The 16,753-nt window shown below is 43.2% G+C and overlaps 1 protein-coding gene across 2 annotated transcripts in view; it reads right to left on the bottom strand.

The window, feature by feature from the left end:
* Nucleotides 1–915: 915 nt before the first annotated feature.
* Nucleotides 916–16,753, bottom strand: part of supt3h (SPT3 homolog, SAGA and STAGA complex component) — an 85,974-nt gene continuing 70,136 nt past the window's right edge. Inside the window, exons 7-13 of one of the 2 annotated variants that reach the window (XR_009708617.1) lie at nt 12,943–13,018; nt 12,657–12,769; nt 12,032–12,142; nt 11,195–11,377; nt 10,997–11,107; nt 2,499–2,596; nt 916–2,394 (exon numbers count right to left, since the gene is read on the bottom strand). Coding sequence is in view for 1 of the 2 variants with exons in the window: in XM_061240155.1 (XP_061096139.1) it covers nt 2,353–2,394; nt 10,997–11,107; nt 11,195–11,377; nt 12,032–12,142; nt 12,657–12,769; nt 12,943–13,018 (636 nt within the window). In the remaining variant the exon portion in view is untranslated. The remainder of the gene's footprint in view (nt 2,395–2,498; nt 2,597–10,996; nt 11,108–11,194; nt 11,378–12,031; nt 12,143–12,656; nt 12,770–12,942; nt 13,019–16,753) is intronic. The other variant, XM_061240155.1, reaches the window with a different exon arrangement.

Raw genomic sequence — 16,753 nt, 5'->3', positions numbered from 1 at the left:
CACGGGGATTAGAACCACTGACCTTGCGGGTCCCAGTCATTTACCTTAACCACTACGCCCAGGCCGCTTTTTTGTGCACATTATTTTTTAAATCAACAGTTTTATTATTATTTGCATAGCAAATGCCCTTGTCCAGAGAGATCAACAGAGCTTTAAAGGTACAATAGGTTATATGGCTACATAACTAGCTGGCTATATAACGAAGATATGATAGTCTACCACAAACAATGCAACTGTAAGGAACATGTAGCTGCCAAGCGATCACAAACTCTGTATACTATTGCTGAACAAAACCAATTTGCTATTAGTAACAAGCAAATGAGCTATTACTAATTAGCTTCTCGAACGTACAAATATCCATCTGAAGCACAACGCTTGTGCAATCACTATTGTTTGTATTGCCTATATTTTATCGTAAGTGGATATTTGTACATTTGTTAAGCTAACTATAGCTAATTTGCTTGTTGCTACCAATAACAAACTGGTATTGTTTTATAACTAGATATGTAGTCTTCGCTTGGATAATAAGCAATAGTATACAGAGTTTCAGTGATCGCTTGTCTGGAGTGCAATTTGGGCAGCTAAACAAACAATCAGAATAAGCCCCCATGCCATTGTCTGTGGCAGTTAAAACCAATGAGCTTGAATTATTGTTCAGCTGTACAATGATTTGATACAGAGTGACGGCCTGACAGATGTACACTTTGAAACCCAAACAACAATGTAACAATGTTTTAACACAAAGATCTTATTGCACCTTTCATTTTTTCAATGTACAAAGCTGTGTACATGCAGAAACGATTCAGGAGAAGAACAATCCTCATGGGTAAAATGGCAGTTCCCCACCCGGGAATTGAATCCACAAACTCAGTCATAACACTTTAAATAATACAGTAGAAAAGACATTTTCAACCATTTCAGTAAAAAAAACAATGCTTTATTATGCAGCTTTTACAGAAGGATTAACATACATGTAACGGAACAACTTAACTACTTCAATGGAAAATGCAACGAAACAAAAATTGCATGACTCAAAGCCAGGATTCAAAGCCTTGGTTAATCACTGTGTTGATAAATTAATAGCCAACTGCTCAGGAGTTCAATTTAACAGTCTAATCATTGCCTGAAATATAAATATCCACTTCCAAAAACCCCACAAGTCAAGTCAAGGTATCATAGGAGGTGGTTGCTACAAATCGACTAAAACAAGTTAATGTTGTTGTGAGGAAATTGTTTTTTTTTCCCCACATGCACCTCAACACATACACAGCTGTAGCCTAGTGGGGTACATGATTGGGACCCGGAAGGTTGGTGGTCCATGATGCCCTGGTGTAGCCATAATAAGATCCACACAGCTGTTGAGCAAGAACCTTAACCGCACTCCTGCTTAGTCTAATCAACTGTAAGCTTTGGCTAAAAGCATCAGCTAAATAACAAATTATTTATTATTTAAACAAGAAAGGAGCAGTCGTCTCTGGCTGAGGCGTATAGAGAATGTCTACTGAGATGAAAGGGGGACCTCATGCTTGCATGTTCCTCGGAAGCATTAGATGCTTCTATGTTTCTCTGCCATATACATGCCATGTATCACATAGTTTTGGGTTCACATGCATATTGAACAGGAGATTTAATGGAATTTAATTACAGGGTTTACCTGACCACTGTGCCTCAGTTTGTGTGTGACCACTGCAAGAACACTATCAAACTACCCCCCCAGCTCTCTAACATTCACCAGGGAATGACCCCCAAAAACACACAGAAGAGGGGTGACTTCAACGTCCACTGGTGTTAGTCTATTACAGCTTGGCTAGACCGCTTCATTACACACATTTATTTGGATATGTGAAAATACTGAGTACTACTCAATTGACTTACTCAGTTTGACCTTTACATCAATTTTAAAGGTCTGTACATTCGTTTAACGTCTCTATTGTACTGAAATAAGACAATGTTTCATTGAAAATTCCCATAGTAAATTAGAACGGCTTTGTAAGTAAAGAAAAACATACAATAAAACTAAATAACAGCTCCAAAAATGTTTACCCAATTGAGCTTTAAATAGTTTTATATGCAGGAGATGAAACCCGGTTTGTTTCCAGTAAAGGAGCCCTGCAGACTGACACGGCCTCTCCTGCCAGCCACACGCAGACAGCCCGGCCCACATTCCTGACAGCCTCCACACTGCTGCCAAGCTTCCTTCCTCAATTAAGGCAGCGCTGCAGCCGGTAAACAAGAGACACATGGGGGCCGTGTAACCCTTCCTCCGACGGGGGTGGGAGAGAGGAAGAGGAGGGAAAACGTCTTCTTAGGGGTAGTGGGAACTCTCTGTGCGCTCCTCTGGCCTCCGGCCAATCAGCAGGCCAGAAAAGTCATCCCGCTTCTGCGGTAGGCGCTCTGAGAGCGAGAGAGAGAGAGACATGAGAAAGAGAGAGGGAGAGAGAAGAGACAGAAAAAAGATGAAAATCTGCTGCTAATTATCACAGAGGAGAGTAACAGACCCTGTTGTCTGATGTAGTAGACGGTGTCGGCAGGAATCTCACATTCTGTTTTGATATCCAAACATCTCTGTCTGCGGGAGCACAGAGGGCCACTAGTGCTATTAAAAGAACAGGAAATACACCCGCAGTCAAAAAGACACACTCTCCTGCAAGATACCGGTTTAATCACGGAGCGCTTGATTACGGTGCCTTACGGAATAGTATATTACAATTCCAGACAAAAAAAAAACCTGAGTAATTTAATGTGACTGTAAGGGTTCACAAAGTCAAAAAGAAGGGAAATTTAAGAGAGCAGCTTGATCCTAAATTTAAGCTGCCAGTGTCGTGACAGTGCTTTCCGACACTGCTTTTCATACTGGCTCCAGTTGTGGATGTATTTTACATAAAATGCGCATTTGGCAGAAGGGTGTGGTGGGGTGCTGAGGATTCAAATGTTCCCTTACACCAGGGGTCGGCAACACTGGTCCTGCAGAGTGTGCTGGTTCTTGTTTTCACCTTAAAATCAGCAACCGATTCAGACCCACAAAACGAGGTGAGGTGAGTTAACCGTCTGCTTTCATTGGTCAATTAAGTGCTGAGCAACAACGAAAGCCAACACACCCTGCGGCTCACCAGGACCAGTCTTACACGGTCCAACACAGGGTTACGATGCAACATATTTTACAATAATTATCTTGTGAATTGCCATGGGGCTAACAATGCACACACTGTATGACAATAACAAAAAAATGACACCAAAAGCAATAACAAAACACTATGAAATAGTGATGTATCTACCAAGTTTTGGAATGTATGCTCAATTTCTCAGAAGTCATTGCCCTGGAGAAGGACTCTGACAGAAACTAATGTGGCTGAACCACTGGAGCAGTAAAAATGTCAGACTTTATTCATTTATAACAATAAGCAATTGCACTTGGAGTTATGTAGACCGAAGCAGGAAAAAAATCACTCCCTGAACTGAAATTGCTTAATTATGCAGAGGTTCAGTGTAATAACATAAATTATTTCAACAAACCATCTAATCACAAATGTACTCTTCCGACGAGGACATTACACCACCAAAAAGAACTGGGAAATGACTAAGCTAAGGCCCTTTAACACATTAAACAGTACAGCACACACCCTCGTATGATAAGAGAGCCATTAAATAAGCGTCTGATATTTCAGTCACCTGGGACAAACCAAACTGGACACATATACTCAGTGAGCACTTTATTAGGTATTTTAGACTTATGCTATGTCTTTTGCTGCTGTAGCCTATCCACTTAGAGATCTGATGCAGAGATGCTCTTCTGCGTACCACTGTTGTAAGGGCACAGCCATGAAAATCCCGGGAGATCAGCAGTTTCTGAGATACTCAAACCACAGAAACGCCAACAATCATTCTACTTTCGATCACAATTTCGATCACATTTCTTCCCCATTCATTTGGTCTGAAAAAGAGCTAAACCTCTTTACCACGTCTGCATGCTTTTATGCATTTAGTTGCTGCCACACGATTGGTGATGGAATATTTGCATTAATAAGCGGGTGTACAGGTAGGTTTACCTAATAAAGTGCTCACTGAGCGTGTCTGGAAAAGGGCTCAGTCCGCTCATCAGATCCACAAGCGATAAATTCTTACAACTCAAAATATACTGCACACTCCATAAAGCTCCCCAAACAGGCGTGTGCAGCAATCACATCTGCCAAAGAGCAGCTTCAAGGAAGAAGGAACATTTTTACATCTGCTGAGGGAGTGTGAATAAAAATATAGAAATGCGGAACTAGATCAGCAGAAATGCTTTCAGTCATGTTAATTTTAACACCCCCCCCCCATCCTCCATTTTTTTTTTATTCTTCAGTCCAAAACAAACCAAATTATTTCATATAACATAACCACCCCCCATAAACATGTTTATAAAACATGACCTATTGAGCAGAACACCCAGACTTAGAGAGTGGGTAGATGAAGCAATACAATTTATCGCACTGGAACACTTTGTTTACTTGATAAAATATAAGATTCTGCCAACCCTCGGTGACTACAACTGAATTTATGATTAAAGAAAGATGTAACTGTTTTTATTCCGTCACATCAGTGCAACTGGGAACTGAACTGGCATTTGTTTTAAAAGGGCAAACGGACTATATGGTTTTGCTTGGTCGGGTTTCTCAAAGCACATAAAATTATTTGACCAAACTGTGTGATTTGGGGGGTAATGGTGCCCCTCCGAACTGCCTCGGTGTGGAGGGGCAGGGTAGAGGCATTTGAGGACACCAGAGCTGTTTTCACAACCCGGTCCTCTGTGATGTTTATATTACTCCTCCTGTTACAGCTGGCACACAGTTGCAGACCCCACGTGCGGCCTTGTGTTTTTATTTGCACTGAAATAATGAATATGATCATTATAGCATAAATTAGAGCTTTTTGGGGGATTTTCAGCTTCCACATCAATGCTGGGCAGAGCCATTCCTGAGAATTTTCTCTATTTAATGAGTCTGCAGTAATCATCTATGGTGTAAATCTTGGGCCACCAGACAGCTGTTTTTGCTCGATCTGAATTTGTCTTTCATCATTTGAAATTGATGTGTTGAAATGCAATTTGATTTCATTTAATTTGTATAACACAACATCAAACTCATATGAAGGCTTTTAAAGCTAAATTATGTGATTTGAATCTGAATTTTATGAGCTTGAACCTGTATGGATCCCCTTGAAATGATGTTTATTCACTTTATATTTAAAACTTTCAAACTCAGCTCTCCAATGCTTGCATCTCCAAAAGCTTTTGGTTGTGAAAAGCACAAAAGCTTTTAGGAAAAGCACTTGCTCGCACATCTCAATCTGATCGGAGCATGTCACTCGCATTCTCATTCACTGTTCCTGAGGGCGATAGAACAATGTCAGTCTCCACAACCTCACTCAGCTGTGTAATGTTCTTGCACATGTGAGCTGTAATGTTGTGATTACATGGTCAAATGCTATGGAAATGTATTATTTTCATATGTTACAGTATCAGTACAGTCATCAGTGCCACGGTCAGACTACTGTCAGTCTTCTACGCAAGTAAGACTAACTAATACTTGTGATTGTAGCTAGCTATTTGCAGTATTAGCAGTACTTTACATCAGTATAAAGCTTACAGCAGCTTACAGTAACTTCACAGTAGTCTCTATTTCAAGGATATACTTCGATACTGAAAATAATGAATTTGCCAGGACTTGAAAAAGGGTAAATTCGTCGTAACACAAAATAATTAGAAAATACTTCTATGCTAATTTGGGGAGATCAGCAACTTCCTGTTCGGAACTACTGCTCTCAGCTCATATTCGAGAATCTAACTGCAATCCATTTCCTAGCTCTTGGACACTTTTGCTGCTCTCCTTTGTTTCTGGTATTAATCATGTTTCATTCCCAGAGAGGAGAATAATAGCAGATTATTCTCATATGTCCCTCTGACCTCCAAAACTTCCCACATCTGCTAATGAAGACAGGACAGCAGAGCTGCAGAATACCGTGGAGACGCTGGTGTGCAGACCAAAACAATCGCAGCAGCTCCCGTTTGGCACACAAAGGTTTGGTTTTGACAGAAAAAAGCAAAAATAAAAAGGCAACAAAAATAAAATAACTCCTTCGGACCCAGCGTCCATTACAATGTCCATCTTCTCCTTGGTTATTTAGCAGATGCAAGTATGGCCTCAGTGGTTGACATTTGAAAAAGTTGCTTCACACCGAAGTTAAGTTTGGTAGCAGTACCTCAGAGTCATCGCATTAAAATAATGGCTCCATAAGTCATGGGACAACAACAGCTTTTTTCTTGATTTTGCACAGATTACTGCACAGTCCTCCCATTTGAGGGTGCCATAATATTTGGGACAAATGTCATGCGTTTCTGATTCGGATTAGGCGTGTTCAATCGCTTCCTTAGTGCAGGAATAAGAAAGCTTACAGTATCTAGTCGTGATTCTAGGCTTTTGATTGCCTGGAGTCTGTTACTGGCTTTCTACACAGAGAAAATGTATAAAACAACTCTTTAAGAAAATCTGAAAATCTGCAAATTGCCCCAAGACTTATGGAGCTCAGCGTATATAATTAAATGTATTACATCCAAGTTGAGAACATGTATTAATCGAGGAAAGGTACATCATGTACATTCTTTTCATTATTTTTTTTCCATAGATGCAGTGCGGTACGTACTGGACAGTGGCACAATTTTTGTTCTTTCGGCTCTGTACTCCAGCCCATTAGATTTGAAATGAAATAATGGCTTCCTCGACTTTCACTGGCACAACTCCGGGACTCATGTTGACAAATGCAGTAACAGACTCCAAAGGCAATCAAAAGCCTAGAATCTAGAAAGCTTTCTTATACCTGCACTAAGAAAGTAAGTGATTGAATACACCCGACTAATCAGAAACAGCTGAGAAGCCAACAGTCCAATTACTTGTGGTCCGGTAAAATGGAGTGACTATGCATAAACACTGATGTAATTCCTACATGGATTTCCCAGTATGGATGTGAATACCCTCAAATTAAAGGAGACAGTCTGCATTAACCTCATATTCATCGTTTAATTTCAAATCCAATGTGCTGGAGTAAGAACAGAAATTGTACCACTGTCCAAATACTTATAGACTGCACTGTATATGCTCCAGGTTTTTTTATACACTATCTTTCCGAACTGCACAATTCCACTAAGTCTGTTTCCCCCATGGTCAACCACACCACACAGTCTATGGGATAGCTGGCTCCACAGCGGATTATATTTCACTTATCGCTGCTCTCATACAGTATGGCTTCAAGGCTCCAGGCAGTCATTCATAAATCTTACTTTTACAGTGAGGCACTGTGAAGCAGGGAACACCCCTCCCCTTCAGACCATTTTAAATACACTCTACTCCACAGACCTCACACACACAAACAGTACAAACAGTACACAAACAAATCCACACAAACACACACACACAAGCATAAACACATACCCACGCAAACACACACACACACATGCACACACGCACAAACACACACCCCCCACGCATGCATGCATGCAACACACAAACACGCACACACACAAACACGCAAACAAACACACACACATGCACCCACCCACGCATGCCTGCAACACACACACACACACAAACACACGCACACCATCCACGCATGCACCCATGCAATACACACACCTACGTAAACACACACATACACACACACCAACACACACTTACAGAGCCACACAAGCATACATAAAAAAACACACAATCACACACACACAAAAATGCACACATGCCCCCACACATACACGCAGACACACACTCTCACAAACACACTTGTGCGCACACACACACATACACACACACACTAATGCATATGTACAGACACAAACACATAAGCATGAATGCACACATGCCCACACACATGCATGCACACATAAACAAACACACGCACACAGAGTATGCCCAATGATACCAGGGGAGTGTAAAATGTCCTCCATTTTCTCACAAGACTATGGACACGGTAAAGACAAAATGTCCCCACGAGTCATCACATCCTCCCTTTGATTCCAAAAGATGGTGGGATCCAATAAACCTGGACACATCTCGACGGGAAGGCAGAGAACAGACAGTCGTCAGTCTCAGAAGAAAAGTGAAAATACACACCAAAAATCAACCTTGAAGGGGGAATATAGAAGTAAGGAAAAATTTGGAATGAGGCACCCAAATACAGAACAGATACAAAAGCATGGAAACTGGCAGTGAAGAGCATTTCCACAGCTGTAATGTGATGCCTTCATAAACAGAGCTCCGGCGGCAGCTCCATATTCATGAATGGGGCTGTGCAGATGTGCGGGGAGGGAGGGAGACCGCCCTGGGGGCTGAGCAAGCCGCGAAAGCCTCCCGGCTCCATTACAGACCGACGCACTCCCACGTGCTGCCATTGTATCGGCCCAGAGACACCAAGTCTGGGGCGCGCTGGACCTGATCCAGGATCAGCCAATCCAAGGTCACAGAAACTTGGGGCCTGCTGGAACTGATCTGGGGCCAGTCAATCCAAGGTCATAGAAGCCAGGAATCCCTGCACTTCCCATTTAGCCATATGTACAACTGTTTGGTTAACACTAGAACTGGCAGGAAACCTCTATATAGAACATTATGACTCTTATTACCTTAAAAAGAGTATGAAGCAATGAACTGGTAAAAGTTAGAATTTCCATTCTGCCATACAGATGCCTATTGCACTGTTTGTGATCGAAGGGCACTGCAAAAATCATGGGTGGAAAAAATGCAATTAAGACTGTCCCATTTGTATTTCAGTACTGCAGCTAAAGCAGACAGGCTAACAAGCCAGAGTACTAACTGCCAACATGGCCAGCCCGCCTTGCTGCGGAGGAGAGGAGGGGAATGTAGAAGAGGAGGAGGATTGTATGCGGAGGAAGAGGAGAAGGAGGAAGGCTAGTTTACAGGACAACCGCTGTGAATCTTCTGAACAAAGGATTAGAGATACAGGCCCATGAGCCCAAGCACAGAACCGGTGTTCACAACTGCATGTCTTAACCGCTTCGATAGGTTTGTAAGCGTATCCACCTCACTAGCTAACGTTAGATACCTACAGAGAATTCACTGCTTACTCGCTAGTTAGGTAGCCTTCTTAGCTTTAGCTACCTTGCTATTAAGTTACCTAATGTAACTGAAATTATACGTACACAGGTGCAGAGCTTCAAAGTTTCAAAGTACGCAATCGTGTGATAGCGTTGTATGGAACAAGGGGTTGATACATCACAATCACACTAGAACCAGAAATAGGGCGACAGTTAGCAAGGCTAACTTTGTATTCACACCGCCTCCACTGGCCGTGTGACGCAGAGGCCTGTTCAGAGGTGCACTGCACCTCCTCGCTCCACAGGTGGAGGCTCGAGCGGGCAGAAGGAAAATCCACAGCAAATTGAGCAGGAGTTACAGACAGGAGACACGCCCAGGCCGTAAAACCTAAAGGTGGGGAAGCCAAAAAATGCCTAAGACTACACTAAAAACACTCCTTTCACATGCAGCCATACTAAAAGATCCTTATATTAATTAAGAAAAGAGTAAATAACATTCTCTGATATGATATTTTTGTATTTTTACTGTGCTGGGTGACAGGGTACACATTTTAAGCCCATTTCTACGGAGATGGACATGGCCAGACACATAGAACGTCAAATTAATTCAATTTGTATGATATGTTATGACATGATTCATGATGAAATTTTGTTTACAGAAACATGGCAGCACTGTGTGTGGGAAAACCTAAATGTTAATAAAAACTAATGATCAATTTACAATTGGATTAAACACGTATAATGCTCTTGAATGTCTGGGATATAACTGTAAAACGAGTCACAAAACAGTAAATAAAAATAAATTAGAAGGAATTCAAAAGTACTCCTCAATATACAGTAATAGTTGCTTCCTCATGTTGCTTTTGGCTCCAGAACGAACACATCAATCTTCAGTAAATTGTTAATTACCCCTTTACCCCATTACATTTAGACTATTAAATCTTTTGAATACTAGCTGTGAAATTCCACAATGTTCAACCCACAACAGAAAAACAAATAACAAACTTAAAAATGTTCTCATGGCAATCATATTTCTTGAGATTTCTTTTGATAACAACAAAACAATATGAAGCAAATATACAACATTACATGTGAAAACCTCTTTTGTATTTCCAAGACAAAAAAAATAACCAGTCCATTTAAATTCCCTGAAAGAATTATGGCATGTTTATGAAGAAAATTATACAAACCACAAATTGATCTCAGTGATGCCAGTACTTGTGGGGCTACAGTGAGACTATACGGTCGAGTTGTTACATACGGAGAAGGAAGGTACAAGGGGCCGTAGATGTCTCAGAGTTGAGTTACATGTGTAGAAGGAGCTTGGCTCAATTGCACCTGGCAAGATCAATCGAGCACAGAAAAGTATTTGAATCCAAAACAATTATGAACAGTGCCGTCCCTATGTACGTAGGTGGACAGTTTGTTATTTTTTGTAGTCCAGCACATTGGTTTTGAAATTAAACAACACATGTGATGTTCCGAACAGTTTGTTGCGGAAAGCCTATTGTTTACCCTTTGTGTCTGACAGTTTTTTTCTCAGCCTCATACCAACTCTGAAGACAAATAGCTAAAATGAAGACTAAATACAGAAAGCTTTCTTATACCTGCACTAAGGAAGCAACTGAATACACCTGACTATTCAGAAGCAGCTGAGGAGCTAATTGTCCAATTACTCATGGTCCCATAAAATGGAGGGAGGGAGCACTATGTATAATAAGGGATGTAATTCCTACACACATCACCAAATATGCAAATAATCTGAAATGAATGCACAATAAACTTCACGGTTTCATTTCAAATCCAATGTGCTGGACTACAGAGCCAAAAGAACAGAAAGATACATATGGACTAACGGACTACACAGTATTTGACCAAGGTCTGATGGCAGGGGGAGGATCAGAGAGCCGGGTTACGTACGGAAAAGGGCGACAGAGGGCTGGCCTTCTGGCTGTATCGGCGGATGGCCTCTCTGATATGTGCTGGCTGGATGGCGCTGCTCTGGATCTCTGCACTGCTGGCGGCTGCGCTCTGCAAGAGAACGGCAGCAGCGACGGTCAGGACCGCGAACGCACGTTCGTAACCAGCGAGCGCGGGCCCAAAGACCGGGTCACGAACCTTCTTTCTCTTCCTCTGCTTGAATTTTCCGCCGTCCTGGCCCAGCCCGCCGTTGCCCTGGGCGACGGAGTGGAGCTTCCCCTGATGGGTGGGGGCCAGCGGGGCTCCGGGCGTGGACGGGGGGGTGTTTTCCGGGGAGTCAGGATCTCGCTTCCCGGTTACCGTCTGGCCTGGCAGGTGAACCTGCACAGAGTAAACAAGCCCAGATGTAATCAAACCCTCAACCTCAATACTTAATACTCACATTTACAAACACACACACATGCAAAAAAAATACTTTTCTGTGCTCAACAGATCTTGCCTGGTGTAATTGAGCCAACCAGGAGGACCAGAAGGTGGTGTTTGCACTTTTAGAGAGTATTTCAACTGTTCCAATACACCAGACAACATTTACATTTACATTTTTGTCATTTGGCATTACAAGTGCATAGGTTCTACCATAAGTCAAAGCATCACATCCAGAACTAGGAGAACACACATGGACTGCTGTTCTAAACATAGTCGCCATCATAAGTGCCAAAGATTTTATTATTTTTTTATTTTTTTTTGGGGGGGGGGGGTTAGACAAGGATAGGGATATCAGAAAGGAGGGGCGGGGGAAATCAGGAAGGAGGACTAAGGTAGAGTTTGAAAAGGTGGGTTTTGAGTCTGCGTCGAAATAGGTGAAGGGACAGGCACAGTAACGTGGAGAAAAGTAAATTAATCCAAAAAATTAGTATTTGACCCAGGTTTGACACACACACACATACACACAAAGTGGGGAGATGGGAAGGTGTACAGGAGGATGGTATGTGTAAGAATGTATGGGGATGGGGGTTACATTTAGAAGACAGTCACCTCGCCCATGGAATTGTGATACTGGATGAAGGAGGCTGATATGGCATGGCTGAAGGGATCCCCAGTCTTCTGAGTCATGTCCTGTTTAACCAGCAGCGCCAAGTCCACCAACTGAGGGACGGAGAGACAAAGAAAGAGAGGGGGACAGAAGGAGGGTGGGTGAGACCTCATCACCCCAAAATCACTTTGTCCAATCAAGAGAGCCCATACTAACATGGGCAGCTTTTCACGCCACAGACCACTAGGTTCTGCTTTGTCTCTGGAGCAGGGGACTGCATTTCCCAGCAGCTGGAGCAGGCAGACTGCAGTTCCCCAATCGACCAGAGCATAAAATGCTCACTAAAGCTCTGCCCCCCTGAGAGCCACTAAGGCCAATTAAATGCTGCCCTACCACAGTTGGCACTGCTACAGTACGATTCAGTACAAGGCTATGCACACTCATTACATTCATAACCGGTGTCTTTGCAACACACTCAAGACACACCTGTTAGATTTAGTGAAAAGGTGAAACGCAAAATGAGAACCCAGGAGACATGACAGTCTGTTTGGCTTTTCAGAGATCTGGTGAAGAATTCACAACCTCTCTTTCTTCAAGCCTCAGCAGAGTCAGTGCAAAGTGACACACCTGAGCCACAGTCTCATACGCCAGGTAGGACAGGATCTCCATGGAAACGGCATTGGGCTTCACCTCCATGCTGCTGCAGTCTAGCCACTCCCGAAACTTTGAGGCCTTTTTGGCTGAAAGAGACCGGAGCTACAGGTCACCGAGTATTACAAGAGCATGTTTCCCCCATTCAGTTTTATAGATCCCCAAAATGTGTGTCTCGTTATACAAGGAAGAGTTTATCTCCAGTGCATGTGTGCTTGTGTGTGTGTGTGTGTGTGTATTTATCGTTCTGGAAGAGACTCACAGAAGCTGAGCTGTCGACTCTCACAGAATTCACTGTACTGAGCAGAGTCCATTATTCTAGTCTGCCTCTCCAACCTCTGTAAAAACATAAGATACCAGAGAGTGAGACCAATAGTACCATACAATAAGTAACATCAACACAGATACAGATAAATGTTTTTAGCAACACTAGTCAGAGCATTCCTTTCTGAGAACACGAGAACACACAAAAAAACAGATATGAAGCTAAAAATGAAACACCGCAGATCCAAAACACCACAGATATGCAACTCATAACAATAAACTATTCAGTACTATTTTTGCCCACAGCATTAAAACAAGTCAGCCGTTTACATAGACTAAACAAGCTAGTATTCTTTATATATGTTGTGATATGTTGCTTTATATGTTATTATAAAACGATCCATTTAATTCATAATTACATCAGGATCATCAGAACCCAAGAATCCTAAGGTCAGCATAATATTTTCCAGAATCTTCTGAGATGTCTAAATTCGGCAGCACTAGGCATTCGACTTGATTTGATTGATTTACGTGCAGGTGTTGGCACGTAACCTTCGCTCAAACACCTTGCCAGTCACGGCTGATGCACCTGGCAGTGTTTAAAGGAGCAGTCAGGCAGTCTTCTGGTGCAGGCCACGTGCTAACGCTAATCACGCACTAGCTGGGCAGGCACCGGCACTCATATCAAAGCTCCTACGACCGTTCGTTTGAGCACTCAAAGGGGCTCATTGTGCCATCTGCCGCTACATTTTTACAGTAAACGCGCTGGGTTTATTAGTTAAAAAGCAGGCATTGTACTCAAAACACCCCGGGGGCCTGCGTTCATTGGTGACTCCTCAGCATGAAGAATAGGACAGCAGGTGTATGTACCTGGGGTTTCCAGCAGGCTAAGATAAATGATAGCTCTCACGTAATGACCTGCTCCAATCAGCACAGTGGAATGCCTTTGCAGACTCTCACAGTCATGCAGTCAGATGCTGAAGAGGCATCTGAAGTGTCATATGGCAGTCACCTTCATGGTTCTTCAACATACATTTGTTTAATTTTTAAGTTTTCATATTCTTGCTGCGAACAGCAAGTTAAAACAATCTAATATGGCCTACTTGAGACAAATAAAAACTATTTTAGATCTCATTACAAGACCAAAACACAACAGACAGACATTTTGTTGCAGTGAAGCCCTAAGGTATGTGCTGTATTTCTTCTAAAATCTTTCTTCTAAAGTTCCAGCCACCATATGGTGCCGTTAGCCACTGGCTAGATGAATGTCAAAATCCATATAAGATACCCAAACAAATTTTGGACTCTATTACTAGAATGAAAAAAAGAAAAACAGCATTTAAAAACGGTCTGCTGGAATTTTACGACCTAAAGCGTCAAGCCCTTACTCAGCAGCTGAAATGAAATGTTTCCTACTATACACTTGGACACAGTGTTGTTTTGGAAAAATTGCAGTGCTGCGGATCCGCAGGGTGCATTTCGCACTGCGCCGCAGGGTTGCGCCTCTGCTTCTCAGCAGCTGCGAGCTGCGTGAGGGGGGTCATTTCACAGCTCGGAGCTGCGCGGTGTTTCCTGGCCCTAGCCAGCATTTCCAGGCATGGGTGAAGGAGACGGAGAGTGTTCCCTGCAGACCTGGCGGTCTGGCTGGTTTAGGAGCCTACTGGGGAAAAACAGGCCCAGCGTAAGGTTAGGAGCACGACCCGCCTGAGACGCCATTCAGCGAGCTGGCAGTCGCTGGAAATACATTTTAATGGTCCTGAAAGCAAGCTCCACGCAGCAGTCCGGAGACTGCGATTTCTATTAGCCGAGCGGAGGCGTAGTTGGGGTCTGACGGGGGAGAAGTTGTAGTCTTGGTGTCTGGGTCCAACTCCAGATTGGGTCATGAGTGACTGACGCCCGGAGCCGCCGAACAAGAGCAACTCTGTCCCCGCCGTTAGCAAAAAAACAGGAGGACCTGGGCTCTGCCGATAGAAAAGTTTGGCTGTGAGCTTTCAGGAGGAATGTTGTATTCAGGGCAACTTTGACCCACCTGCTAAGGACAGCGTGAACCTTAAATTCGAGACAGGGTCCTCATGGACAGAAATACTGGGAAAATAATATTTCTTGGCCATATAAAACAAAGAAAGAAAATGTAGAAGTTCTGCAGCTTCAGTAGATCTGACTGTAGTGGTCGCCTTAACAGTAGGGGATGTAAACTTTGTTTCTACGGTATAGTGTTATGACAGGGAATTAATTCAAGGTGTTACTTTCGCCTCAGCAGTAGGGAGTGTTTTTAAAGCAGGCATCTCAAACTCAAATCCTGGAGGGCTGATGTGACTGGCTTATGATGTGTTCCAGCACTTAAGCACTTAATATAAGTCACTTATTAGCTGACTAGTCTAGTCCACACACCTTGCTTCAAAGGACTAAACTGGGTGCTGAGTGAAAGCAAATCATAAAAAACAAAAGAGACTGCAGCCCACCAGGACTACAGTTTGAGACCCTTGTTGCACAGCATTTATCGCAAGGGATGAACTTCAGGGTATTTCTGTGGTGTTAGCAGTTGGGAGCGTTTCTACAGCATTTTGGGCAAGGGATGTAAGTCAGGGTATTTCTGTTGCGTTAGCAGTATGGGTAGCATTAGTGGCTTGGGCTGTAATCCGGTGCATTCCCATAGCTTTAGCGGAAGGGGTGTTTTTCTGTACGGTTAGCGTTAGATGCTAGTGACAGTGGATCAGATGGATAAAGCTCTCCTTTGTCAGCAGAGCAGGCTCCTCTGTCCCGGGGCAAGCCATCCATCAGGCACGGGTTTCCGTAAGATCTCCTGACAGCCTGTTATTTCCCCGCTCCCCGCTCCCCACGCTCAGATGGGAATGTTTAAGTGGCTCCCTGTCATCTTGTGTGGGATAGGCCTTGTTTTTTTTTTTCGCAGAGGGCACGATGACAGCCAGTGTGGAACGGATGCTATTCTAGGATTCGAATTTGGCAAATTCCCACAAAAACCGACGCGAGTCTACGCTATCACCCCACGACTCCCTCATCCTTTACATTATCAACTGCATCAGGTGATTAACTGTGAGCGGTTGTGTGCTCTGCTGGGCATGTTAATCACGTGGGAGAAAGCTACAGGATTTTAAGGAAGACCTCCTTCATGAAAACACACAAACAGACTGACAGGCACCGCTGCGTGACACAACTCTCAAGAACTCGGACGAAGACACGCAAAGGTGTTGCACGCTAAGCAGTCCACGGTAGAACACTGCAGCTAACGAACACTAACAAGGAGAAGAAACCATGGCTCAGGTCTAAACATGCCGCTGTCATGGTCTAGGACAGGTGAGGAAGAACAGAACGCACTGAGTCACTAGGCTTATTGAGTCACTAAACACCTTCCACAGGGTTCACTTTCAAACATGAAGCAACTTTCTTCCAGAAAACTTTCACAAAACCACGATTCCCTCTCCATTAAAGACGCATGTTAAACGGCTGTGAGCTTCCTTTGCTGTGGCTCTTTTGGAAACAGGAGGAGTGTGGTAAGGTGACGGTCCACAGCAAGACATTCTAAATGACCTCAAAATGTTTTATAGCGTCTGGTAAATATTTATACCGCTTGGGAAGGGCAGCTTGCTGTTTATGCTTAGAGCTTTACAAAGACGGGAAAAGCTGAAGACATGGGTTTGATATACTATAAGCCGGAGAGCTTATTTCCATATCTTCGCTTTGACACTGTGGAACATTATCGGGCAGCTACAGACAAAGGCACATTTCAATCTGATTCTGAAAGTGGAGCCTGTCTTTTTCTTTCTGGTTTAAACTTTTGAAGAGTAGGT

Source organism: Conger conger, chromosome 1 (assembly GCF_963514075.1).
Source record: "Conger conger chromosome 1, fConCon1.1, whole genome shotgun sequence".
NCBI lineage: Eukaryota > Metazoa > Chordata > Actinopteri > Anguilliformes > Congridae > Conger > Conger conger.
The sequence above is the reverse complement of the archived record's forward strand: the minus strand, read 5'-3'. Positions and strand labels throughout refer to the sequence as shown.